The sequence below is a fragment of the Harpia harpyja genome, chromosome 15 (assembly GCF_026419915.1).
Source record: "Harpia harpyja isolate bHarHar1 chromosome 15, bHarHar1 primary haplotype, whole genome shotgun sequence".
In the NCBI taxonomy this organism is placed as follows: Eukaryota; Metazoa; Chordata; class Aves; order Accipitriformes; family Accipitridae; genus Harpia; species Harpia harpyja.
The window spans coordinates 3,666,092-3,692,502 of NC_068954.1; the positions used below are offsets into that span (position 1 = coordinate 3,666,092).

Genomic DNA, 26,411 nt, shown 5'->3' on the forward strand with positions numbered 1-26,411 from the left:
TCGTCTCAGTCCAAGTGTGGGATGGACCTCTGGAGGACACTGATGGGGCATACAGTGGATTTCTCTCTGATACCACCCCACCATCTCTGCTTCTGAGCATCCCTGCAGGATTTGAATCACACAAAGGCACAACCTCACATGAACAGACTACTAAGAAACTCACTTATAGCTCCTGTTGTGTTGAGGCTGGTATGAGAAAGTGCAGCATCTGCATTTGACCATATCATCTCCATAAACATCAACTTATCTGGCAAGACTCACTAGATGTTTCCTGATCCTCTGCACACAACTTTTTGGAAGACAATGAACCACACAGCACACTTCAGGGTGAGAACTGGTCTTTTTTAATGAGAGAAGCAAACTCCATTTCCATCAAACAAGAAGAAATCAATGCAAACATGACTGTTTCCCTCCTCCTCTCAGCACCGAAAATCTCTGCTCTACTTCTTTTTCTTGTGTGTCAGGCAGCAGTACACCCTCCTGCAGTTTTCAGTGTGCTCCTCCTTCTCTCCTTTAGCACATGTCCTGGAACAACACCCACCGCAGCACTTTTTTGACTGGCTTTTGCCTGCAGAAAAAAAGAAAGATCGCTACGTCAGCATCGACTAATTCATCGTGGTTAACAGCACAGAAATCCCACCACCACACAGTAAACTCTCTCCTTAAAACAAAGTGTCCACACCCACACTGATACTTGGGAATGGACCCTGGTCACTGTCAGTACTTGTCTCAGGAATGTTTTGAGTCCATGCTATTTGGCCAAGAGCAAAACTGAGCCAGTGACAGTGCTGTCAATTAAATGGTGTGGACGACTTTTAGTTCATATGTCAAGCTGAGAGCTCAGTCCTGGTGCTGTTGAATTTATCAGTATAGTCACACCCTGGGTATTTAGCTTGAGATGAATTGAATTGCTCTGACTCTATCGACAATGACCACGATGGGACACAGTTCACATGGAGACCCCCAGATGGTGGGTGTCTAAATCTAGGATGGTGCAATTCTGGAGCTGAACTCCACTCCAAAAGTCTCATGAGCCGAACCCAACCAAAATCTCGATACAAGACCCACCACCCGCACCTACTTTCCTGGAAAAGTCTTTTTTTAACCTTAATTCCTTTATGGTTCACTATTCTCTCTCATTTCTGCTCCACATAATTTGCCACCTTACCTGGGGTGGCCATCAAGGCCATTAGAAAAACAGCAAACACAACATAGATGATCCTCATGACTGGATGCCCACCGGGATCACAGCAGGTCTGGGATGCAGCCTTGCAGAGAGGTCTTGAATCAGTTGCTAAGAAAAAGGCTGGAGATCCTGATATTTATAGACATTTCTTGACAGAGAGGACAGTGTTAAGGAGGAGCGTGACTTCACTGTTGCCCAAGGACAAATTGTTTGCTGCTTAGTGGGATATTATGTCACTCCAACCCAGTGGCCCTCTGACAATGAGACGTCCACTCTGTGCCCGTTTGTCACTGGCTCTTTGAAGGCATCTCATGTGGCCTGTGCAGGCGTCTCTCCCTTGGGAGCTGGGCTCCTCTCAATCTGACTGCCAAAGCTTTTAGTACAGACAACTGGGACTATTAGTCCCTGGTCAGGAGACTTGGTGTTGGCTTGTAGGAATGGTTGTGGTGGACAGTGTTGCAGCAGCAAGTTTGAGACCCGTTCTTCTTCCCTTCCAAAATAGAGACCTGAGAGGACTGGTAATACACTGGCCAATGCCACTGTATGCATTTCCAACCGTATGTCAAGACCTAGACCCTCTACTAGAATCCAAAGTGCTGTGGCAATGGACTTGCAAGTTGTTATAGAGTTGAAATGTCTTTCCTGCAAAAAAACCCTGGCTGTCTGAAGGTGAGGTCACCAGTCTAAGCTAATCATCTGGGGCTCAATTCAGTTGCCTGAACACAAACAGCACCATTTGAGACCTCCTGAAATTTCCCAAGTTTCTCCTACTCTCCTACATCAACCATATACAAGAGATTTGGGCGGCACTTTCTGCAGATAGGATAAATAGCAACTCAGTTCTAGTTGCACCATTTGAGACCTCCTGAAATTTCCCAAGTTTCTCCTACTCTCCTACATCAACCATATACAAGAGATTTGGGCGGCACTTTCTGCAGATAGGATAAATAGCAACTCAGTTCTAGTCTCTGAGTGTGGGACTTTGTAAACATAAATGAACAGAATATTGCAAAGCACTAAGTGCAGAGGTGACCAAAGAATAGCAGCAAATAGCATATGCCTCTGTTGCCCACCTAAAGTCTCCTTCACCACAAGCTGGGAAGAAGTCCTAGCATTTACATTTACATCAGCTTGTGATTGATGTGTTTCTTCCCTCATTTCCTTCTCCCTTGAGGAGAAGCAAAGAAATAACTACCACAGCACCTCCAGTCCAAGAAGAAACTGAACCCAAGCAGAGATACTGTAGGTTGTGTTCCCTGGCAATGAGTGAATGTTTCAGACTGAACAATATTGGCAGTGCGTTGCACCATTCCCTCCAGAACTGCCTGAGAGCAGGCTGGGGCTATCTGCCCTGGAGAGCAAAAACTGCAGAAGCACTCACTCTACATCTATCCACTCTGAGTGGGATTAATTTAGAGATGAGTACACCAATATTTTTATTTCTTATATGGGTGTCTCCTTTTGTTCTGGATGTCTACACTCCTTTGACAGTCAATGGAGATCTACTCAATATAATCCATGGAGCTGGGAGATTCACTCAGCTTACCAGCCTGGAGGTTTTTATTTAGGGTGATGAACCATGCTCTAGATGATCTCAACACTACTGACTGGACTGACTGTTCCCAGTGACTCAGACGTCTCAGGTGCATATTTGAGATGTCCCACCTAGTCTCCAGCTGTGTCTCTAGAGGGTAATGGTCTCCCATAGCTCCCATATCATACTTGCCAGCCACATATAAATGTCCCAGGCACTCATTGGTGCCTCACATGGCACTAGACATCTTCATTTAGGCAACTCAATCAAGCGCTAGCATGGCTGCAGGTCCTTCTGTGTAAACACCTTGTTTAGCTCTCCCTAATCTGCATTTCAGTCTCACCCAGAGAGTGCCAGGTGGACAAAGACATGAAAGGACTGGGACCAAGGGGGATACTCTAACCTTTCCACTCTGTCCTTCTCATCCAACTTGTGCAGCACAGCTCTAAGATGCTGAGCAGATCCCAGTCCCTCTGGTCCACTTGCAGTTGTTCTCCTTTCCGCACTGAGTATGTCCATTGCATTGCAAAGAAAGCAGAAGAGAAGCAGAGGAGAAGGTAAGGCAGAAGAAGGATTACTCTGTCCCAAATTTTCCCAGTGTATCCCTCTAGCTGGCCTCTCTCTCAAAGGGAAATGATCACTACAGCTCTTCTGGTCCTTGATTCTTCTACTAATAACAACAACCACTGTATCCATTAAATAGTTCAGTGATGCCTGCCATTAACTCAGAACAAATTCCTCCTGGAAAAATACCATCCAATGAACCCCCAAACAGCCACTGCTGTCGGGTAATGTCATATAGACTTCTCCTTAGACAAGTGAGAGCAGGGCTGGTTGTAATAGATTTTCCTTCCAGAAGCTGTTTCACTGTTGGACTCTGTACTGGGTTTGCTTGGCAAGGTTTTGGCAGCGGAGGGGCTACGCGGGTGGCTTCTGTGAGAAGCTGCCAGAAGCTTCCCCCGTGTCCGATAGAGTCAATGCCAGCCGGCTCCAAGACAGACCCACAGCTAGCCAAGGCTGAGTCCATCAGTGATGGTGGGAGAACGTATTTAAGAAGGGAAAAAGAGTTGCTGTGGCACAGAAACTGCAGCTGGAGAGTGGAGTAAGGCTACGGGAGAGCATCAGCCCTGCAGCCCCCCAGGTCAGTGCAGAAGGAGGGGAGGAGATGCTCCAGGCGCCGGAGCAGAGATTCCCCTGCAGCCCGTGGGGAAGACCACGGTGAGGCAGGCTGTCCCCCTGCAGCCCAGGGAGGTCCACGGGGGAGCAGATCTCCACCTGCAGCCCGGGGAGGACCCCACGCCGGAGCAGGGGAAGAGTGAGGAGTCCTCCCCCTGAGGAGGAAGGATTGGCAGAGACAACGTGGGATGAACTGACCCCAAACCCCCATTCCCCATCCCCCTGCGCTGCTGGCAGGGAGGAAGGAGAGAATTCGGGAGTGGAGTTGAGCCTTGGAAGAAGGAGGTGGGAGGTATTTTAAGATTTGTTTTCCTTTTTCATTATCCTACCCTGACTTTGATATGCACTAAATTAAATTAATTTCCCCAATTCGAGTTTGTTTTACCTGTGATGGTAACTGCTGAGTGATCTCCCTGTCCTTATCTCGACCCATGAGCCTTTCACCATCTTTTGTTCCCCTGCGCACCTGAGGATGGGGAGTGATAGAGCAACTTGATGGGCATCTGGCATCCAGCCAGGGTCAACCCCCTACAGACTTTTATTCCTTGATTACATCCACATACTTATACTATAGCCATACCTTCACACCTAAAGCTATGTTGTAGAAAAAGTTAGATTTCTTACTGAGAAGCCTAAAACCCGTGTTGTCTCTCCTAGACAGGTGTAAAAGTCGGAGACTGCCAATCCAGTGGTGAGAGTCCAAACAGTTTGTCTGTGCAGAGGTGCATGACTGCTCCTGCTACAGAGGTTTCACACACCTTTGATCACCTTCATGGCTCTTCTCCATACTTTTTTATGCTCCAGTACACCCAGTTCAAGCTAGGGAGAGCAGAAACCGAACCCTAAGTATGGTATTGATCTGCAAACAAGAGAGAAGCACTGACTGAGCAGTCTTGGGACTTTGGCACAAAGAGAACATAAAATTCATTGCAAGAGGTCTGTGAGGGCTTATTTGCTTCTCTGTTGCCCACCTCTGTGGATTTGCTGAAATTTTCATGGAAAGAGGGCTGTCCTATGCTTAGAGGAGACATTGCTGAGCTACCCACATTTTTTAAGACATCTGCAGATAACCTGTATCCTGAAAAAGCAGTAAGGAATTGAAAAATGCTCTCTTGTCTCCAGAGGGTTGTGTTCAGGGCCATAGAGGAGGCAAGAGGACAAATTATATGTTTTCTTCCAAAATCTCTACCCCATAAGACCACTGGTAGCTCTGCAGCTTGTTGTCACTGGAAGATCAGGTGCTTTTGGTGCTAATGGGCCTTTTGGGCTGGGCTTGGAGAATGTGTTTTAACTTGGGGTCATGGGGACGCAAGTAACCACACTACACAGAGAGACTTACATCGCCTTTTTTTCTCTTTTTAATTATCGAGGGGGGGGATGGCAATTGGGTCAGAGAGTTAAGAAGCTGCTCCCAAAGCCACCGCGGTGCCTCCTCTTCCCCAGGTGCTCCCTCTTCAGCTCCTATTTCCCCTTCCAGCCGGGGGGGATGCAGCAGTAGTACTTGCAGTCGGAGGAGAAGGACCACACGTCCGCCTTGGTGCACTTGCTGGAGCAGTACCCCACCTTGGGGCAGTGCTTCCTTATCTGCCCGTAGCCTGCAAGGGAGAGACAGAGGGAGAGGGGTTGGGTCAGGATAGGTGCCTCTGGACCCCCCCGCCATGCCCTCCCATCACCTCCAGGGACAAGCGTGGCAGTGGTCCAAAGGACGAGACCCTGCTTGTAGGGAGGTCCCGCTCCATCCTCCCACACGTCCACCGCTCCTGCCCAAGCCCAGCCCCAAAGCAGGAGGGGACCTTGAAGAGCACAAGTCTGAGAAACTCCCTTTCCCCCCAGCCGGTGACTACAGGGCCAGTTGATGACACAGGTGCGGTCTGGGAGAGAGATGCTCCCAGGGAGAGCAGATTCCTTGCCCGCATTGAGAGACACCCCAAAACCAAAGTTCATAAAGATGTTCATCTGTGCAGTCTTGCACCTCTCGTTAAGAGACAGGGTAAGTGTTCTCAGAGCAAAACAGCAAAAGCCACATGAAGCTTATTTAAAAACTTAGCTGTCCACTCAGGTCCCTGTACTTATATCATGCTTCTAAAAATTGCCCTCTTACTCAGAAAAGGCTGAAAGGATGCTGCAAAGGTCTTGAAATTGTCCCCACAGCAGCCTTGCACCAAATATTCACCGTGGTGGTTAAATGTGGGCCAACTGAAAGACTTGGCCCAGGTGGATGAGAACTGATATCTGAAGGGAGTCTCTAATGCCTCTCTGGGAGATCTCAGCCCAGAATCCCCTTTCAACTCCTGTAAAGGGACCAGAAAGCTCTGGAGTCTCAGAAACAGGCATTAGCAGCAATAGCTATATCACATCAGCAAATCAAATGTGCCCAAGACTGTTCCTTGACACAGAAATTGGGTGGCACAGAAAAGTCCGCTCTGATACTATGAAACTCTCTGAGCCCCCAAGAGAAGCGGCCACATCCAGACTCTTGTTTGGCAATTGTCTGGCCTGGGCTCTCTCCCGAACTGGATACTGAAGTTTTAAGCTCAGTTATTCCTGCACAAATCTCTCTGAGGTAGTCCTTATTTCATGGTCCCTTGAAAGAAGTCATTAAAGTACCTGGCCAGGTTATAGTAGTCACCTCAGACGGTAATAACTATATTGACCAGAGCTGAAGTTATTTTAAAGGAATTCCAGCTAGTATCAGCCCATCTCACCCGATTTTCCATCTTACCTGGAGTGGCCAGGGAGACCAGTAGGAAGACAGCAAAGACGAGGTAGAGGAACCTCATGGCTGGAGTTGAGCTGGGATCTCAGGAAGGCTGGAGAGAGAAGTCTCGGAGTGAGCTCGAAGGGAGGAGGTGGTATACAGGGAGGCTGCGGCTGCCAGTTTTTATAGAGTGTTTCCCCGCAGACGGGAGGATGCTGGGGAGACACGGGAATTCACCCAAGTCATGCTATTTGTAGCTGGATGTGCAGTCGTGGCACGAGCACCAGAATTTCCCACGTGCACCCAAGTGTGCTGGCAGCCACCTCCTTCCCCCAGAGCTGGCTACCCAGTATCAGATACGATTTCAGCAGATTGGCCTTGATGAGAGCACAAATGAATAGGGGCTGTCAATAGCAGAGTTGTTAGGACCAGGCTGATGGGTCAGAGGGACCCGATAGAGATCTGCAGGTATAATGATGAGGGGAGAACAAGATCAGTATCACAAGGTTTCAGGCCTTTCCCAACCTCTGGCAGAGATGCAACTGCGTGCAATAGGGCTGAGTTGTGGCCACGATGCACCGATAACTCTCCTTCCATTGTCCGGACCGGTCACCGTGTGGGGCTGTTGGCTTGGAAAGGACCCATGTTCCCATCTCCACTTGTGAAGGGAACCGTGTCCGCAAAATCTTTCTGATAAATTTAGCAAACATCGTGTTCAATGCAGTCTCTTTTGTTGTCACCTCTCACCCCTTCTGATGGATGGGCAGGAGCACTGGGGCTGAGAGCTCCCAGGAGCCTGGATGAGCAGACACTTTGATCATCACCTCTTCCTCACAAACCCTCCAGACAGAGCTGGGGTTTCAAACGTGACCAGAGCTCTGCAAAGGAGCTTTTCCAACCCCAGGTCACTGGCCGTTAATAGCTTTATAAACAGCCAGAAAAAAAGAGACAACTTGTGAAGGGACAGAAGCTGCTGCTGCTGCAAAATTACTGAATACCATCAAACCTAAATCCGCAAAGGGCAGCAGACAGTTCTTACAACACTGAGTAAGAGGGCAGCAAAATGTCAAATGCTGAATCAGTGTCGGTTAGTTTAAGGTTGTAAATTTGGAAAAATATATAATCTCTGTACAAATGATGGGTCTGAATTACCTAAAGTGAGTTAGGAAGAAGGTTTGGGATCCTTGAAGCAAGTGCTCTGAAAAAAGCAGATAAGTACCAAAAAATGGAAAATTTTATATTAAGAAATCTTAAGAAAGTTACTAAGACAAAAGAAAGCGTTGTATCACTGCATCAATCTGTGGGGTATTGCAGTGTATTGTGTGCACTGCATTGTGTGCACTGCTTATCTCCCCATCCCTGATGGCCTACAGTAGGGCAGGAAGAGGTGAAAAGGAAGGTGGCAGAGCCAGGGATTGGATTTCATAAAATTAAATATACTGGCACTCATCAGCTCAGGGAAGAAACACACTGGAGGTATATCACAAGGCTGTACAAATTTGAGTGGCCTAAGGAAGAGACAACTATGGTTGTTGACTTTTTATAACCCAAGAAATAGGTGAGATGCAATAGTAAATCAGGCATTTATCAAAAAAGTAACCAAAAAAAATCCTCTTTCACACTGAGCATAGCTGAAACATGGAACTTGTTCAAGAAGTCAAAATGTATTGAAAAGACACATGTATTGAAAAAGCAGTTTATAAATTCATGAAGCAGGTACAAATTAAAAAAATCAGATAAAAAACCTTCTTGAGGAAGTCACCAAACTTCATGTAACTGGAGGGTGGGGAATTTTACTGAGTGTAAACACATGTTCTTGGACTCCTTCCCAGCCACTCGCTTCTGCCCGAACCAGACTCTGCACTCTGACTTGGCTCGGTCTTACGTTCCTCTCTGTGACCTTATTTGAGTACAGAAACCAACTAAAAGTAAGGGTGAGGGGACTGTACACCTTGCCTGCTTCATCACCACTGTTTCTAACTGTCATTCTCAGGAGTTTGTCCATTTTTTCTTGAAGACCTTCAGCGATGGTGTTGCCACCCTCCCCTTATTCAATCCTTTCTGCTGCTGTACAGCCCTGTCATTACAAAGGTTCTCCCGTGACTGAAGTGAGGACCTCTTGCTGCAGCTGGAGTCACTGACTTCTCATCCTGGCCACCAAGAACAGACCATCCCTTTCCAAACTATTGCCTTTTGTGGATTTAAGGACTTTCATGTTTTCCATGTCTTCTCTTTCCTGATCATCATTATTCCACTTCCTTCAGTCTTTTCTTACTGGTCACATCTTGACCTCCTGTCATTTTCTGAGCTCCCTTCAGCCCTTTCTTTGCTTTCTTGAAGCACGGTGTACAAAACTGGATGGAGGCACTTTTAAGGGGGGCACAGTGCTGTGGGTACGTCCTGTGTTTTACAAACTCGGCTTTTGTTTATACTTGTAGGACAATTAGCGCTGGTTTCCCAACACCATGACATTGCTCATTTATGCCTTCCTATAAGCCATCACAACCTGAATTTTCCCTGCAGAACTGCCATACAGCCAGAAACTCCTTGATCTGTATTCTCCAGCTAAATATTCTTGTCTGTATAGACAAGGTAGCTTTCCCTGTTACTTAATTATATTTTTTCCATTACCTCTTTAGCATGAGAAGATCCACTGGAATGCTAATCCTGTCCTCTAATGCTTTGTAGTCCCTTTCAATTTCTTACTTGACATCAGAGGGCTGGAGCACCTCTCCTATGAAGACAGGTTAGGAGAGTTGGGATTGTTCAGCCTGGAGAAGAGAAGGCTCCAGGGAGACCTTATAGCAGCCTGCCAGTACCTAAAGGGGGCTTAGAAGAAAGATGGGGACAGACTTTTTAGTAGGGCCTGTTGTGATAGGACAAGGGGTAGTTGTTTTAAACTAAAAGAAGGTAGAATCAGACTAGATATAAGGAAGAAATTTTTTACGCTGAGGGTGGTGAGACACTGGCCCAGGTTGCCCAGAGAGGTGGTCGCTGCCCCATCCCTGGAACCATCCAAGCTCAGGTTGGACGGGGCTCTGAGCAACCTGATCTGGTTGAAGATGTCCCTGCTCATGGCAGGGGGGTTGGACTAGATGAACTTTAAAAGTCCTTTCCAACCCAAACCATTCTGTGATTCTGTGATTCTATGAAGATGTTCCAGAGCACCACATTTGGGGAAGACCCTTGAGGAACCTCACTGCCAATGCACTGGTCGGGGATGGATGCACCCTGAAAACTATTCTCCGTGATGGATCCGATGCCCCGGGATCGTCCATCGTACCCGTGCCTTGCAGACAGTGCCGAGAGCTTATCAGAAAGGTGCCCAGACTTCATTCACGCACCCCTGGGGAGCAGCTCTGCTGTCGGCAGCCCCGGCTGGCACCGGGTCGAGCAGAGCTGTGCCCGGCGGCTCCGCGCGTGCTGGCGGCAGAGTCCTGGCAGCCGGATCTGGAGGAGGGGGAATTGCCTCGGCATGTCCGGGTTGGGGAACGTGGCCGGCGACCGGCGAGGAGAAGCCCACTGGAGCATGGACCTGGCTGCCAGCTGCCTTTGTGAGTGGGACCAGCGGGTCGGGGTGACATTGCACACGCCGGCAAGCAAACAACGCCTCTTGGGAGATGGGTTTGCTCAAGTTTCTCCTCCTGCCGCGCCGCTCGTGGCAGGAGTCCCTCTATAAAACCCAGGGCCTCCAAGGTCACCCACCGTAGCCATCTCAGACCTACTTTGCTCCCACTGCACCGAGATCTCCGCTGGCCTCCAAGCATGAGGGTGCTCTGCGCAGTCTTTGCTGTGCTCCTGCTTTTCTCCTTGGCCACCCCAGGTAAGATGGCAATGCATGGGGTGGAGAAAGTGGGGCTGACCCCGGACACTGGGGTATGGGTGCCTGTCCCCTCTCCAGCCTTTGTGCCTTGGGTCAGAGGGAGGTGGTTCATCTCACGCCGGTTTGGGAGTGGAGATCAGCTACCTGCAGATGGCTCTGGCTGATGATTTACCCAACCAATTTGGGATGAGATGAATGCCACACTGCAAGTGCCTGTCTCTCATACTCATGCAAAGGGATCTTGCCAGCAGGTTCCAGCACTGACATGTGTAGAGGCATGACTTTTAAAGAGTCCAGTGGTCCCCCAGCTCAATGGGGACAGAATGCATGGGTCCCATTCTATGTGGGTCTAAACCCAACAGTACCCTGAGCATCAGTACCACGCCGGAGCCAGCAAGGAGATAACTTTTGGGGCTCTGCCCTCCTACAGTGTCTGACATTTTCTCTTATAACCCATCTCTCTCTCCCTCCCACCACAGGGTACGGGCAGTCTAAAGGCACTTGTGATGGGTACTGTTCCTATGTGTGTGCCAAAAGGGACGAGTGGACTTTCAGCCAGTCCTGTGCGAAGATGTACTGCTGCATCCCCCCACCCAAAAAGGGAAAATGATTAGGAGAGTCCAAGAACAGAGGAAGAGCAGCACTCACGGTGGGGCTCCCGGCTATGTATTCACGGTGTAACCGAGACGGTGTTCACTGCTTTGAAGTAAAGATGGGCAGATATGATTTCTGTGTGCTGTGTGATTCATTCACCTCCTGGGAGGGGAGCTCCAGGAGAGGTTCTGCACCCAGACCTCCCTGGACCGTGACCACGACACACCTCTGAGAGCCCCAGACACTTCTGACAGCCCCAGACCTGTGACACAAAAATGACACACTGGAAGAGAAAAGGCTTTGGGATTTTCCCGTTGCTTCAAAGCAGGGTGGTGGCAAAGGCTGGGAGAGGATTGATTGCCTAATATTGTGTCTCCCTCCTCCACAACTTGAATCCCAGTTTAGTTCTAGTGGACACAACAGCCCCCAATGCTCCATCAGTCCCATTCAGCCTCTGCACTGGGGACCTCAGTCCCATTGTGGGGGTAGAGACGGGAGGCAAACAGCCACCGCTTTCTCCTTGCACCCCTTGAATCCCACTCCTGGGGTGCCTATAAAGCACCCTCATCCCAATGCAGCCACTCAGGTTTCGTGGTCCCATGGCTGTCCTGGACACCCTTGTACAAAGCAAGTGACTTCTCAACATAGCCTGTGACCAGATTACTCCTTTGGGGGACACCAATAATGGAAGAACAGACAAGGCGGATTTCTTCAGCGTCCGCTTCCCTACCCTCTCCACTGCGTGATAAACTATTCACTCCAGGCTTTCTGCAGGGGGACGTGGAGCGATCTGGTGTTGCGTGGCTCAGACGGGCAGCCAGACAAGCCTCAGGAGCAATATTGGAGGGTGAGGTGTTTCTGTCAAAATAAGTTTCCAGCCATGGGGCCTTTGAAACCCAGAAAAAGGCTACTGCGCTGGTATTTGTTGGACTGAAGGATACTGCAGGAGAAGAGAAGAGACACAGACCTCTCCTTGCAGAAAGATTGCTTAATTTCTACAGGGGGAAGGTCTGTGTCTCCTCTCTTCTGCAGCCTTCTCTATGGTCAGCAGAGATGTTGGCACTACAGCCAGTACACAGACCTGGGGGGAAAAGTAATTTCTTCCTAAGGCTAATTTCTGTATTTGTTCCAAACTCCTCTGATTGCCAGGGAACTCTGAACACACGGTGCCTGCAGGCATGTCTCTGCTGCCAACCCGAGAGCTGAAGCCACCCTTTGTGTCTGTACATGCAATGTAAGATGCTCCAAGGGACTTGCTACCGACCACTGTGGTCTAAATGACTGCGTACTAAGCAATTTGGGGGGCAAACAGAAATAACCTAGTGAGCAGCCTTATGCTCCTTTATTTTATCCTTAGGACATAGGATAAATGTGAAATCTGATAACTTTAAAAACTTTATCAGTTTAAAGACTAACCAAGGATACAGGAATCCTGACTAAGTTGTGGCAACAGTGGGATTTCTTATATTTTTCTTGCTAAGAGGAATGAGCCTCTTTCCAAACTAGGTGCGTACTGGGAGATACTGAGTGTGAGGGGCTTAACATCTAGTCCATGGGGGCTGAGAGCAGGCAAGGATAGGCAGCAGGTAAATGTCACGCTTGGTGATATGATACAGCATGGCTCACCAAGAGCCACAGACTGTCATCTTCAAAGCAGTAATCTGTCAAGCTTCACCTGACCCCAGACAACAGGATATGAAAGAAGGAAAATTTACCTAAAACCATGACATGTTGGCGGAAAGACTTCACAGACATACAAGGTTGAAAGTTTGATAAAATAATAAAAATTGCAAAAGGAAACACTGAACAACAACAAAAAAACCCCTTTGCTGTTTCTTTCCCATTTTTCCCCCAGAAAAAAATAAGAATTGTGTGAGGAGAGTGAAAAGAAAAGCCATGTGAAAGTGAATGAACTGCAAAACGGGGTTTTGAAGTGGTGTCTCTCGCTCTGCTGCATCTCCAGCCTTCAAAATGTTTCTGCAGCTAAAGAAAGTTTCTGACACCAGTAGTTTATTTCAAATTTTTGTTGTTAGGAGAATGACTGTTCCCCCCTGTTACTGACCCTACCATGTGCAGCTGTGTGACCTCCTAGGGCACCTTGTTGCAGCCTCTTGGGGAGCAGAGGGACCCTCCAACTGCACTAAACAACAGGAGGGAAGGCATGAGTCCTCTTTGCGGGGTTTCAGCGTGGAATTTGACACGGGTGTAATGCAAAGAGTGAGGGAGACAGGCTTCCTTCACCTTCAGATCCCACTTCTTCTATCAGCAGAAGGTTGGACCTGGGATCCCCCAGAGCAACCCAGTGCTCCCTGCAGCAGAGAAGCTCTCAAAGACATGGCATGTGGATTTTTCTAAAAAAAAAAAGGCAGAGGGAAATTGCCTGGCCTCTTCTGCCCAGGCACCCTGAATGCTAACACTGCATTTCCCAGCTACATGGGTTACACATGTCGCAATTTGGGGGTTCATCCACTGCAACTGGCTTTTATCTCCACTGCCGGCAGAAACAGGGAAGGCAGGTGGGATGCAGCTCTGCTACACAAACCAGTTAACATTTCATACACGTGCACTTTGTGCTAACGTTAAATACGTTTTTTGCTTTTTCACCTCTTTCAGAACAGCAGTGCAACCATCTAACATTTCCACTGTGAAAGGCACTTGAAGGAAAAAGAAGCTGTGTTTGCCCTGTCCTGACAGCCAGGAAATATATGTCCAAAACCTCTCTGGGCCACTCATCTCTTCTTGCAATGGTAGAGCATCCTGCAGAGGCTATGCATTCATCTTCAGAAGAAGCGAGTGAGGAGCAGGCAGCGAGGGACACCGACTGCTTACAGCAAATGTTTTGGCTGCAAATGTGTTGTCTCTGTTGCATGGACGTGCTGTTTGTCCAAGCTGTCTCCACCAAAGGAAAGCAAAAGGCCCCTCTGTGAATGGCATCCAAGAGATTTTCAATGGCTGCCTTTGGAAGCAAAACAGGAGCTGACATGAACAAAAATTTGGTCTCTTGTAAGGATGGTCAATAATGGTAGGAGACTTTTTGATCACAAAGGCTGTTATTCCAGGACCACGTAGGAAACGTAAGCTTGCAGAGAGCACTTCAACCAGTCTTATTTATACACACACTGAAAGCAGGGAGGAGAGATGTACTGGTGATGACATGTACAAAAGAAAAAATGTAAAAATGGCAGGGATTGTGTTCTGGTGTCTCAGAAATCAGTGATAACAGACTGGCATTATGAGAGAGAAATATTGAGCTATTACACCAACAAGAAGTGCTTTCCAGGGCTAAACCTTCCTCTTGGCATCATGAAGCTGAGCATCCAAAAAAGACATGCAATCAGATTATATTGCATACATGGAAGGTGCTTGTGGCAGTTTTGGGCTTTCGGAAGATGAATGAACAAAAGCACAGAGTCTAAAACAGTAACCTCCAACATCACACATTTTACAGCATTGCACTGAAAGTGTGCTACTTGTTGCATGTTGGATGGTGCTTTGCGTATGATGGTGTAAGATAGGGTTGGATGACACAGTCCTGTCTTCCCAGAGTAGAGCTCTGGTACAGAAGATCTCAGAAACTGTGCCCAGACCTTGTCTTGGAAGGGATTAGTTGCCCAGAAGTGAATTTCTTGGACAAAGGTATCCAGGTGTGGACAGGTGTCCAAGAAAAAGAGAAAACATTTCTTCCCTAGCGTGGTCAGTCACCATTACTGCTAAAAATATGGTCTCTCTCTAATTTCAGTCTGTTCCTATTATAAATTCTAGCTATGCCAAGAAGCAGATTTATGTCCCGGAAAGCACCTTTTATAGGAGAAGTAGTTGAATATTTATACCTTATGAAGCCAGTGCTGATAAATTACTGGACTACAGGGTTTTCATATGTTTACAGGGAGAAAATACCAGCTATAGGCTCACTGACCTAGCAGCAGGAGACAAAGACATAACAAGTGACTTCTCAGCACTGCCTTTGGTATGCTAAATAACTGAGAGACAGCACTCAGTTCTGACTAACACACGGGACTTGGTCCAAAGTTTTAGCCTGGGAGAGCTCCTCTGTGGCACAGATCATACGGTACTTACAGTCCACATCTTTGCTGGAGCAGCAAGGGATGAAAAGGCCACTTCTTCTGTGCTTAATTTCAATAAGGAAGCTACATAAAATTGGGGAAATTGTTAAAAAGAAGACAAAAGGGACAGCTAAAAGAGTTAAATCCTTGCAAATAGATTCTTTGCAAGCACTGTGGGAGCTATTTAAGGCCACTATATTGCAGACTCAGAGAAAATGTATGACACCTATTAAAAAAAGCCCTGAGAAAGAGCAGAAGGAAAAGGTCATAGCAGAACAGTGGGATGAGGGAGGCTGTTAGAAAGAAGCAACTGCAATTGTGTCCAAACACAGAAAATAGAAAAGATAATAAACCGTGCCTGACAAAGTGTAAAACACAGTAAGGCAACTCAGCAGAGAATTGCAGGAAGAACTTGCAACTTTAAGAAACCTCTTAAAATAAGTCTCTTTTTTTCTGAACACATCACGAACAGGAAGCCTGATGAAGAGCGTGTAGGGCAGGAGATGGTCAGAGCAGTAAAGCTAATAAAAGCTAAGGCCACTCCATGGAAACCAAATGAAATATTTGCAGCTGTGTTCACCTTGCAAGAAAGAAGGGAGGTCTTCATGCTGAACTCTCCTTTGTGGGGACTCATCAAAGGACTTGTCTTAAATGTAAAGGAGGTGAAAGAGAGGAAATAAGCAGCAAGAAATCACCAGTACCCAGATCTTTTCCCCCCCAAACTCCTAAAGGAATTCAAAGATGAAATAGCTGCCCTCCTGACTGCAGTGTGTGCTCTATTGCTTAACAAAGATTTACTGTGCAAAGATGGGGAGATGCTAATGTTACTAAAAAACCCCCAAACCAACTTAAAAGGTCCTATAGAATTGCAAGCCAGGATTGTACCAGTTATAAATATAATAACATGGGAAAAAAACAGAGGAAAATCCTGTCCTAAAAGCCTGCTAGAGCTCCCAGAAGGAGGCAATGGACTTGAGGACTCGAGAGATGGGGATGCAGGAGGCAGGGACCAGCACTATGGGGCCAAGTTGCAGGAGAAAGAGGTCATGGGGAGCGCTGTGAGAAGTCACTGTTGGGGCTACAGTGGTAAATTTGATCATAAAAGATCTGGAAAGGTGGCAAAATTTTCTACTGGTGCTGTATTGTTCAGGGTAACGAAGGTGACGGCTGCGGAAGGATCTCGCTGTTTTGAGTGGCTGGCTCATAAACTGGCTGATGAAATTCAGTGCAGATTGATGTAGAGTGATGCACATAGGAAAAATCAAAGTCATTTTATATGTCAAATGAATGGCTCTATGTTGGTTATTTCATTGCCCAGTAGAGACCGGGAATGCAAATAATTAGGAGAGGAAGAGAGAACAGGGAACAGCATCATTACACTGTATTGCTTAATAAATCTTGGGAATTTCAGCCAGACATTTTGGGACCCTTTATTTGCTCTTTTTTGATTGTCCTGTTTCAGGGCGAAAGCGTTTACCTCTTTTTAATGACAGCTAATATCCCCGTACAAGAAGAGGGAAGAGTTAGAGGCACGGAGACTCGTATGTGCCATTCAGGGAGTGAAATCTGAGATCTGGTGAGCTTTCAGCCTCCCTCTTATCGGGGAAGCATCAACTAGAAGAAGCCCTGACGGATCATCGCTTTGCTATTTATACAAACTGCACTCAACCAGAAAGGTCCACGTCCCGATGCAAAAAAGCCAGTGCAGACTCTGCCCTGATCACTGTCTGTGATTATACGTAGGTACGAGTGACAGAGAAGCAGATGGGCATATTAACACGAATTGTTGGACCAGACATTTTCATTATGCCTGGCATTCCTCTTTCTTCCAGGGCAGATGCACTGACTGTCACTACAAGAAAAGACAGATCTTTAAAATGTATAGCACCAGACAATATGGCAACTCCAGATTTGTGTGGAAAGTGGTTTTTGCTGCTGTATGCAGCTTGTTTCTGCAGAAGTCATTATATTTCACTGAAAATAAGATATAGAGGAAAGCAGTGGGAAAAAAAATCTTACAACCAGGATCCAATCTATTATACCCTGCAGCTTCCAGAAGCAGGGCTCGGAAAAACATCCTTTCTTTTGGAGCTGCAATTTTTGGTGCTGTTTTAACCGGTACTTACCCTAATTTCTCAAGTTACTCTAGCTGCCAGATACAAAAGACAAAGAGTTTTTTCCCAAATACCTGTCCTTTCGAGAGGTGGAACACCATGAAAGCTTCACGTGAGAAGGGTGAATAAACGACTGCATTAGTGATGTGGTTTTAGATGAAAACCAACAGCATTTAATGATCACTTCATTATTCCACTCCTGCACATGCTCTACAGCAGTCTACAAATATGACGGTATCTCTGCTTTGCCATTGAAAAATATGGTTTCTTCTCCAGATTTGTTTGGACCCCTGTGAACCTCAAGTCTTAAGGCCCCTTATTTTTTTTGCTTTTCTTACTAAATTCACTGGTGAAAGAAAATGTATTAGTAGGGAAATACAGATGATGACTGAGGAAGGATCCTCTGCTGAAATAGCGACCATTTCCACGATGACTTCAGGGTACCAAGAGACATGGGTGATTCAAGACTTGTAAAATACTTGGGCTCACGTACACCAAACCAAGTCCTGGATCAGTGGCATAGAGAACATCCTAAAAGAGATTATTAACAGTGCCCTAATTTTACAACACAGAGAACTACAGTTTCTCCAGAGTTGGTGAGAAGGTATTTTGACAACACCAAAGTTCACTGGGAGGTCACAGATGATGCTGTCAGAGATGTGTTAGGTTCCCAAAATTCTTCCTTTTCTAGGAACGACCGAGTGGGAAACAAAACAGGCAGTTTGCGGCCCCTTTTCTAATCTGATGCAGAGGTTTTAGTTATGTGTTTCTCCTCACCTTTCCATTTATTCATTCCCCACCCAAGGTCCACAGAGGTCACTGGAAATGGAATAGGCTTTATTCAAGCTGGCTATGTATTTACTGGAAGAGGAGGAGGTGGAAGCTTGCCATGGGCCAGTGTGGGTTTATCACGCTTGCAGGTAGCTCCTTGAACGCCTTCAGCAACTGCTGGTCATTACTGGGTGATCTCTCAGTGCTCCCTTTTAGGTCCCTCTATCTACATTTTTCACTTTCACCAATCCCTGTTTTGTTTCATTGTGTACCCTTACAATTCTTGGGTTTCTCCAACCCTGTGGCTCTTTCTCCCCACAATCCAAGGACACCTTTAGATGCTACAAGATTTCAGCAGACCTGATCATGACCTGCACTCACAAAACCACAGCTAGGACACAGGAGCATGAAACAGGACACAATTTAAAAGTCAATGGCCCAGTTTTCAATATGGAAGGTACCTATGGTGACTACACAGGCTGAGACAGATGAGGATGGACATAATCATCACAGCAGAAAAGGCTGCTGCAAATAGCCCCTTTACAGACCCTGCTAGGGCTGCTGTATGCTCACAGCAGGCACCTGTGAATGACTCCAATAGGTGCTCTTGTAGGTGGTCTCAGCAGAGAAGCTTTTGGGAACAAGAGGGCAGGAATGATGCTCTCCCAAAGATCTTTGTCATGGTTTAACCCCAGCCAGCAACTAAGCACCGCACAGCCACTCACTCACTTCCCCCTCCACCCAGTGGGATGGGGGAGATAATTGGAAATAAAAAGCTAAAACTCATGGGTTAAGAACAGTTTAATAGAACAGAAAAAAAGAAACTAATGATAATGAAAACACTAATAAAATGACAATAGTAATAATAAAAGGATTGGAATATACAAATGATGCACAATGCAATTGCTCACCACCCGCTGATCAACACCCAGTTAGTCCCTGAGCAGTGATCCCCCCACCCCCACTCCCCCCAGTTTATATACTGGACGTGATGTCACACGGTATGGAATACCCCGTTGGCCAGTTTGGGTCAGGTGTCCTGGCTGTGTCCTCTCCCAACTCCTTGTGCCCCTCCAGCCTTCTTGATGGCTGGGCATGAGAAGCTGAAAAATCCTCGACTTTAGTCTAAACACTACTTAGCAACAACTGAAAACATCAGTGTGTTATCAACATTCTTCTCATACCAAACTCAAAAACACAGCACTGTACCAGCTACTGGAAAGACAATTAAATCTATCCCAGCTGAAACCAGGACAATCCTTCTAGAGAAGGTCTCTGGAAGATGCTGAAGGGAGTCTGAATTACTGCACGCATCCATTCCTGCTTGGTACCCAGTCATGGTAACAACAGTCTTGCCAGGATCTCAGCTGGATACCGATTTTTTGAGCCTCAGGACTGAACTAGGCTCCCTCCCACACATGAGACCCATGGGTTTTGCTATGAGGCTCAGTAGGGAAACGGACACCCAGGAGGGTGGTATTACAAATAGACCTTTTTCACCCACCATTGACTGAATTCACTGTGGGAAACAGAGAGGAAAACTCCATATGTTTAGTATTTTGCGCAAAAAGAACAATAAGACGTGCTGCTAATGGGCCTTTTGGGCTGGGCTTGGAGAATGTGTTTTAACTTGGGATCATGGGGACGCAAGTAACCACACTACACAGAGAGACTTACATCGCCTTTTTTTCTCTTTTTAATTATCGAGAGGGGAGGATAGCAATTGGGTCAGAGAGTTAAGAAGCTGCTCCCAAAGCCACCGCGGTGCCTCCTCTTCCCCAGGTGCTCCCTCTTCAGCTCCTATTTCCCCTTCCAGCCGGGGGGGATGCAGCAGTAGTACTTGCAGTCGGAGGAGAAGGACCACACGTCCGCCTTGGTGCACTTGCTGGAGCAGTACCCCACCTTGGGGCAGTGCTTCCTTATCTGCCCGTAGCCTGCAAGGGAGAGACAGAGGGAGAGGGGTTGGGTCAGGATAGGTGCCTCTGGACCCCCCCGCCATGCCCTCCCATCACCTCCAGGGACAAGCGTGGCAGTGGTCCGAAGGACGAGACCCTGCTTGTAGGGAGGTCCCGCTCCATCCTCCCACACGGCCACCGCTCCTGCCCAAGCCCAGCCCCAAAGCAGGAGGGGACCTTGAAGAGCACAAGTCTGAGAAACTCCCTTTCCCCCCAGCCGGTGACTACAGGGCCAGTTGGTGACACAGGTGCGGTCTGGGAGAGAGATGCTCCCAGGGAGAGCAGATTCCTTGCCCGCATTGAGAGACACCCCAAAACCAAAGTTCATAAAGATGTTCATCTGTGCAGTCTTGCACCTCTCGTTAAGAGACAGGGTAAGCGTTCTCAGAGCAAAACAGCAAAAGCAACACCAAAGCAGTTTCAAAAAACTGAGCTTGTGTTCCAAAAAATATGGGGGGTTTCACAGGTGGCAGTTCCTGTGGTAACCAGAAATCTGACCTGCATGTGTTAAACGACATTCAAGTGCCAAACACCAGGCACCGGGGTGGGAGACTGTTGGCCTAAAATAGCTGGGAAATTATGTCCAGAGTGAAGGGATATTAGACTGGGAACCCTTATGAGCCCCAAATCTCCCTTTCGTTCATTGAAAAGGGAGGCAAGAACCAGAACTGGAGGGATATCTGTCAGCAATGCACACTAAAAATGTGATGGAACCGGACCCTGAAGACATACTCAGAACTGGTTTGACACAAAAGGTGGCATCATCTGAGCAGGAAATGTCCGGGAGGCTGGTGTCTCTGTAAAAGACATCCAGCACTCATTCGGCACTCCATGGCTAAAATAATTACACCAAGGCCCAGCTCACCTTGACCTAGAAGGTGTTCACAAATGTCTAAAACATCCTAACTGTGCATCTTGCAGTACTTTAAAGTGAGTTTTTCTTTAAAGACTCATTTGCCTGCACATGAGCATAGAGCCCCATTTAAGACAACCTGAGGCAACCAAGTCACCTGTGCATTCGCAGGAGACCAGCATGCATCTGCATACCTGAAGGACCAGACACCTTTATGTGGGCAACCAAATCACAGCTTTTAAAGCCAACAGAGACCACATTTGCTCAAGCTGCCTATCAAGCACGGTCCACTCTGATCCTCATCTCTCTGGTTCTCCCACGGTTGCCCAGCCCACCTTCCAAAGCAATAACCCTCTTACCTGGGACAGCCAAGGAAACCAGTAGGAAGAAAGCGAAGATGAGGTGGAGGAACCTCATGGCTGGGGCTCGGTGAGGATCTCAGCAAGGCTGGAGAGAGGAGGGTTGGAGAGAGCCTGAGCTGGACGCTGCTGAGTGGCAAGGCTGGGCATCCTCATATTTATAGTGTGTTTCTGAGCAGAGAGGAGGGTTCTGGGGGAGGTCCTGTTGCTCACGGGACCTCTCATGGTTCACTGCACAGCACAACCGCTGGCCCCTCCACCCTGCACCTGGGTGTGTTGGCAAAACTCTGCTCTCCCCAGATCTGGTATCAATACCCAATTCAAATGAAAACCATTGAGTGTGACAGGAGTGAATGGTGAGTAGATAGAACAGATCTGCTGGAGCAGAGGGACCTGATAGGAAACAAGATCAATATCAAGGGGCTTCAGGCCTTTCTCAACCTTTGGCAGGGATGCAACTGCATGCAATAGGGCTGAGCTGTGACTATGATGCACTGATAATTCTCCCTCCGTTGTCTAGACCTGTCACTGTGTGGGGCTGGACAAGCTGAGAGGGGCCCCGCTGTGAGCAGCCTTGGCTGGGGAAGATCCCAATGTCCCTGTATCGCTCTCTTGGGAACCATGACTGCAAACCCCCTCTGATAAATTTAGCAAACACCATGTTCAACGTAGCCCATTCTGTTGTCCCCTCTCATCCCACTGATGGGCAGGAGCGCTGGAGCTGAGAGCCTTTTCCCAGAAACCTGGATGAGCCAACCACTTCCAGACACTTTGATCATCACCTCTCCCTCACAAAACCTCCAGACAGCTCTGGGGTCCCAAGTGTGCCTAATTTCTGGGATGGAGATAGCCTGATCTCTGCTGCCGGAGAAGCTCTGATGATGACAGAAGGGTTTTCAGTGAAACAAAAGCTGACTGCAAGGAGTCTGCAAGGCAGAAGGATCTCAGCACTGAGTGGCAGCATAAGCAGATAGCAAATGAGATGGCAAACTTACTTTCACCTTCCAGGAAAGAGATGGTCCCAAAGACCACTGCAGAAAAAAGTCACCTCAGTGTCCAGGGGCAGTCAGAAAGGAAAACTGAGTGTTAGGGTTTACTAGAATGGCCACTGACAAAAATCAGTGTATCACTGACAGTTTTGAGGGTACTTTATGCCGCATACTGTGCGCGCTCCTGGTGTGCCTCGCTCTGCAAACCTAAGGTAGGACAAGAAGAGGTACAAAGGGTGGTAGCAAGGATGGTGAAAGCTGGGGACTTATTTTCAGACAGTGAGATAGTAATTATACCGGGACTCTTCCACTCCAGGAGACAAGTAGGTGGAGATATGTGACAGCAGTGTAAAAACTGTAAGTGTCCTAACAAAGAGAGAACTATGGTTTTCCATTTCTCATAACCAGATAAGTAGGAGATGGCATACAAAAATACAATGCACTAAACAAAGAAAATCTTCTGTCACGTTGCACACAGCGGGATGGTGCAACTCATTGCCATGGATATTGTGGAGAAAGAAACTGTAAATGCGTTCAGAAAGCAAGTAGGGCAGTCAATCTAACTTTGAAGTTTGCTCTGCTCTGAGCTGCTGGCCGGACCAGATGACCTCCAGAGCTCCCTTCCACCATGCATTATTCTATACTTCCATACAATCCATAAAATCTATTGAGGGGCATTCAGCACAATGATATGGATTTACACCCAATTCAGCAACCCCCCAAACCTCAGATTGCTGGAATCGGAGGGGTTTCCAAACACTTGCTACTGTATGTTTGCCATGTTCTTCCACTGTTCTAAGCATCAGCCATTCACCCCTGTCAGACTGAAGACACTTGGCTAGATGGGTCCCTGCTATCACCTCCTTTGCTCTTCTGTGGCTGACTTTTCCAAACACATTTCTCACCACACTTCACAGTTGGACTTGATGATCTTAAAGGTCTTTTCCAACCTAAATAATTCTATGATTCAGGAGTCTGCATGGGACAGGTATGATTTCCAACATGACTGGGATGTGGTCATCGTCCTTTGAGTGGACTTGAGTTTAATATGATGGATGTGGGCAGGGTATGCCCACTGGCGTCAGGACCATAGAGTGGGCCCTGGCACTGTTCAGTTTACCCACAAAGATGCAGCCATAGTGATTTCATGTATGTTGTTACCAAAAATGCATGGAACCATAGATGTCCTTAGAGTCACTGCTCCACATCACCCATGCAGAGTTCCTTATAACCCTAAATCATCCCTCTCAGAAAGCTAAGCCTCTTTGGGAATACCACCAGTAACTGGCCTCTCCCACACCATTTCCCCTACTTCAGGACACCATTCACCATCCCACTAGAAACACTCTCCTATATACAACACTGAATTGTCATTGCTGCAGTTTCAGCCTACTCTTTCTCACCTGGACCACTCTAGTCCCTTCCTATGTACTCTTTATTCCAGATTTGTGGGGCACCATGGCTCCTATATTTTCTTTTTTCCCATCATCATGATCTCATTTCTTCCAGATTTTTGTTACAGATTGTATTTTCTTGGTCCCTTAACCATCTCAGCTCTAGGCTCTCTCCAACTATTCCACCTCATCTTGAAGTATGGTGCCCTAAGCAGTAAACAGCACACTACCTGAAAGTCTAGCAGTTTGGAGTAATAAATGGATTAATTTAAGTGCCTGACAAGTGATAACCCTGTTGGTTTTTTTTTTTTTCAGAAAGAATGATTTCTGCCTTTCTATAACAGGATGACATTGCACCATTTTGTGCACCTTGTTACCCCCTGCAGCCCCACACCTCTCCTGCAGAATCACTGCATTGCCAGATATTGCTCATTCTACCTTCTCCACCAATTGTTCCTGTCTTTTGCAAAAAAATGTCAGTCTATCTCCAGTGTCCTCCAACATGCTGCAGTCCCTTTCAGCTTGCTATTTGCAAATTCAGTAAGCACAATCTTTATTCCATTATGCAATTTGTTAATAAAGACCCTGGATAGTTCAGGACTCAGAACAGCCTTCTGAGATGTCCTTCTACCATCACCATGGTAACTGGAAATTTATTAACTCCTGTTCATAAACCATTTTTCCTTCACTTCCTTTAGGCCATGATCAATACTGAAAAAAAACCCCAACACCGAGACAAAATGCTCAGCCAAACGAATGTGATGAAGATGTTCCAGAGCACCGCATTTGGGGAAGACCCTTGAGGAACCTCACTGCCAATGCACTGGTCGGGGATGGATGCACCCTGAAAACTATTCTCCGTGATGGATCCGATGCCCCGGGATCGTCCATCGTACCCGTGCCTTGCAGACAGTGCCGAGAGCTTATCAGAAAGGTGCCCAGACTTCATTCACGCACCCCTGGGGAGCAGCTCTGCTGTCGGCAGCCCCGGCTGGCACCGGGTCGAGCAGAGCTGTGCCCGGCGGCTCCGCGCGTGCTGGCGGCAGAGTCCTGGCAGCCGGATCTGGAGGAGGGGGAATTGCCTCGGCATGTCCGGGTTGGGGAACGTGGCCGGCGACCGGCGAGGAGAAGCCCACTGGAGCATGGACCTGGCTGCCAGCTGCCTTTGTGAGTGGGACCAGCGGGTCGGGGTGACATTGCACACGCCGGCAAGCAAACAACGCCTCTTGGGAGATGGGTTTGCTCAAGTTTCTCCTCCTGCCGCGCCGCTCGTGGCAGGAGTCCATCTCTAAGCACCAATGTCTCTATCTTTGTTTTTGATGGGTATTGTTCTTTGCTCCCGGCGCGCCAAGATCTCCCCTGGCCTTCACGCTTGAGCATTTTCTACACTGTTTTGCTTTTTTCTTGGTTTTCTCCATGCTCACCCACGTAACACAGCAGCTAGGAAGCTAGAGAAGACAGAGAGAGCTGGAAGGTCAAAATTAGGAATTACCACCTTCAGAGTCTTCTTGTCTGGGCAACCTGTAGTGGGACAATTTTTAATACAATCTCCAATGGCTATAAATTTTGTACATTCAGATTGCTGAAATGTAAACTGGAGAAAGACTCTTCCCAGTCTTTCATCTGTCACTCGTTTACCCCCTTTCCAGATTTCTCCATTCCTTCTCTCTTTTTTGTGCCTCCTCCCAACTATTTGCCACTACATGTTCATACCCTCCTAGCTCCTCCTTCATTCTTTGCTTTTTCCCTCTGTTCTTCACTCTATCTTTTTCTTGTTTCCCATGATCACTACAGGGAAGTAACTCTGCTCATTTCTGCAATTAACCATTCATAACCTTTTAAAATTAATAATTCCATTTACTGAAATTTTGAAGGAAAAGAAATCATTACTCTTATACTAAGCAGTTTCTTTTTTTCTTGACAAGCAACAGGGTTTTTTCAGATGCAAAGTTTATTTTATAGATATTGAATGTGCATGTTCCTATAAATGTTCAACAGGGAATCCCTCATTCGAGCTATTCACATTTGAATTCAAACAAACACCACCACTCATTGCTAATGTTGGCTCAGCACAAAGAACTGCACTGTTTGTGTGGCTTCATCTTTTCTGGAAGCAAACCCAACAGCTATAATTTCTTCCTTTCATTTAAGTCACAAGGAGCAGAAAGGATGAGTCTGGGTGAGTCTACAGATACATGAAAGGAACTGCTACTGGGAGATGCTGAAGCACTCTGCACCACAGGAGAAACAGCAGAGCTGGAGAAAAGCCAGCAGAGGAGGGGAAGGATCTTTTATGTTTCTTTACAAAACATATTTTTCACCGTATTTTTGAATTGGCTACAATCTAGCCTTGATGTAATTAATTTTTTTTCCCCAGAAATTCTAGAACCATTTGTCCTGAGGCAGATCTGTCACCTTGCACAAATGTTTTCATGGGGCTTATTTCTTTCCAGCTTTTTCCTGGTAAGCGTAGTGACCTCTGCGATCCTTGTATTGTTTACACAGGCTGCCTTGTTATGAGTAAATTAAATATTTTTGAGAGTGGTAATAGGAAATGTATAGTCCATCATCATGATATAATCTGGGCTTATTTTCCCTTCTTTGTTACCTTGCAATTACCAGTTTTTGCAAATCTTTCCCAAAATGCTTAGCAGTGAACATAGACTTGATCTAGCCTACTTCAGAGTACCAGGCATGGAGGATTTCTACTGTGCAGCATTGGTAATTGCCAGATTAATTAGACTCATAATCATAGACACTGCTAATGAGGTGCTCCAGGAAAGGCAGATGCAATGGATGCAGTTGTAGAAAGTGGGTACCTTGACAGCTCTTTAAAACTAGAGATAAATTACCCAGCAAATTAAATAATGATGGTCTTTGCTGGTTTTAAGCTAGACCCCT

General features: G+C 47.0%; 3 protein-coding genes across 3 annotated transcripts; 1 reads left to right on the top strand and 2 right to left on the bottom strand.

Moving 5' to 3' along the window:
• Positions 1 to 5,357: 5,357 nt before the first annotated feature.
• Positions 5,358 to 6,676, bottom strand: LOC128151652 (cygnin). Its single transcript, XM_052809152.1, has 2 exons — positions 6,619 to 6,676; positions 5,358 to 5,491 (listed from the first exon to the last, which is right to left on the bottom strand). Exons 1-2 carry the CDS (start codon positions 6,674 to 6,676, stop codon positions 5,358 to 5,360), a joined length of 192 nt encoding a protein of 63 aa, XP_052665112.1.
• Positions 6,677 to 10,359: 3,683 nt separating this feature from the next.
• Positions 10,360 to 11,027, top strand: LOC128151775 (small basic protein 1-like). Its single transcript, XM_052809423.1, has 2 exons — positions 10,360 to 10,417; positions 10,897 to 11,027. The coding sequence occupies exons 1-2, from the start codon at positions 10,360 to 10,362 to the stop codon at positions 11,025 to 11,027; spliced, it is 189 nt and encodes a 62-aa protein (XP_052665383.1).
• Positions 11,028 to 19,760: 8,733 nt separating this feature from the next.
• Positions 19,761 to 21,185, bottom strand: LOC128151651 (cygnin-like). The gene is made up of 2 exons (XM_052809151.1): positions 21,128 to 21,185; positions 19,761 to 19,894 (listed from the first exon to the last, which is right to left on the bottom strand). Exons 1-2 carry the CDS (start codon positions 21,183 to 21,185, stop codon positions 19,761 to 19,763), a joined length of 192 nt encoding a protein of 63 aa, XP_052665111.1.
• Between the last annotated feature and the right edge of the window lie 5,226 nt (positions 21,186 to 26,411).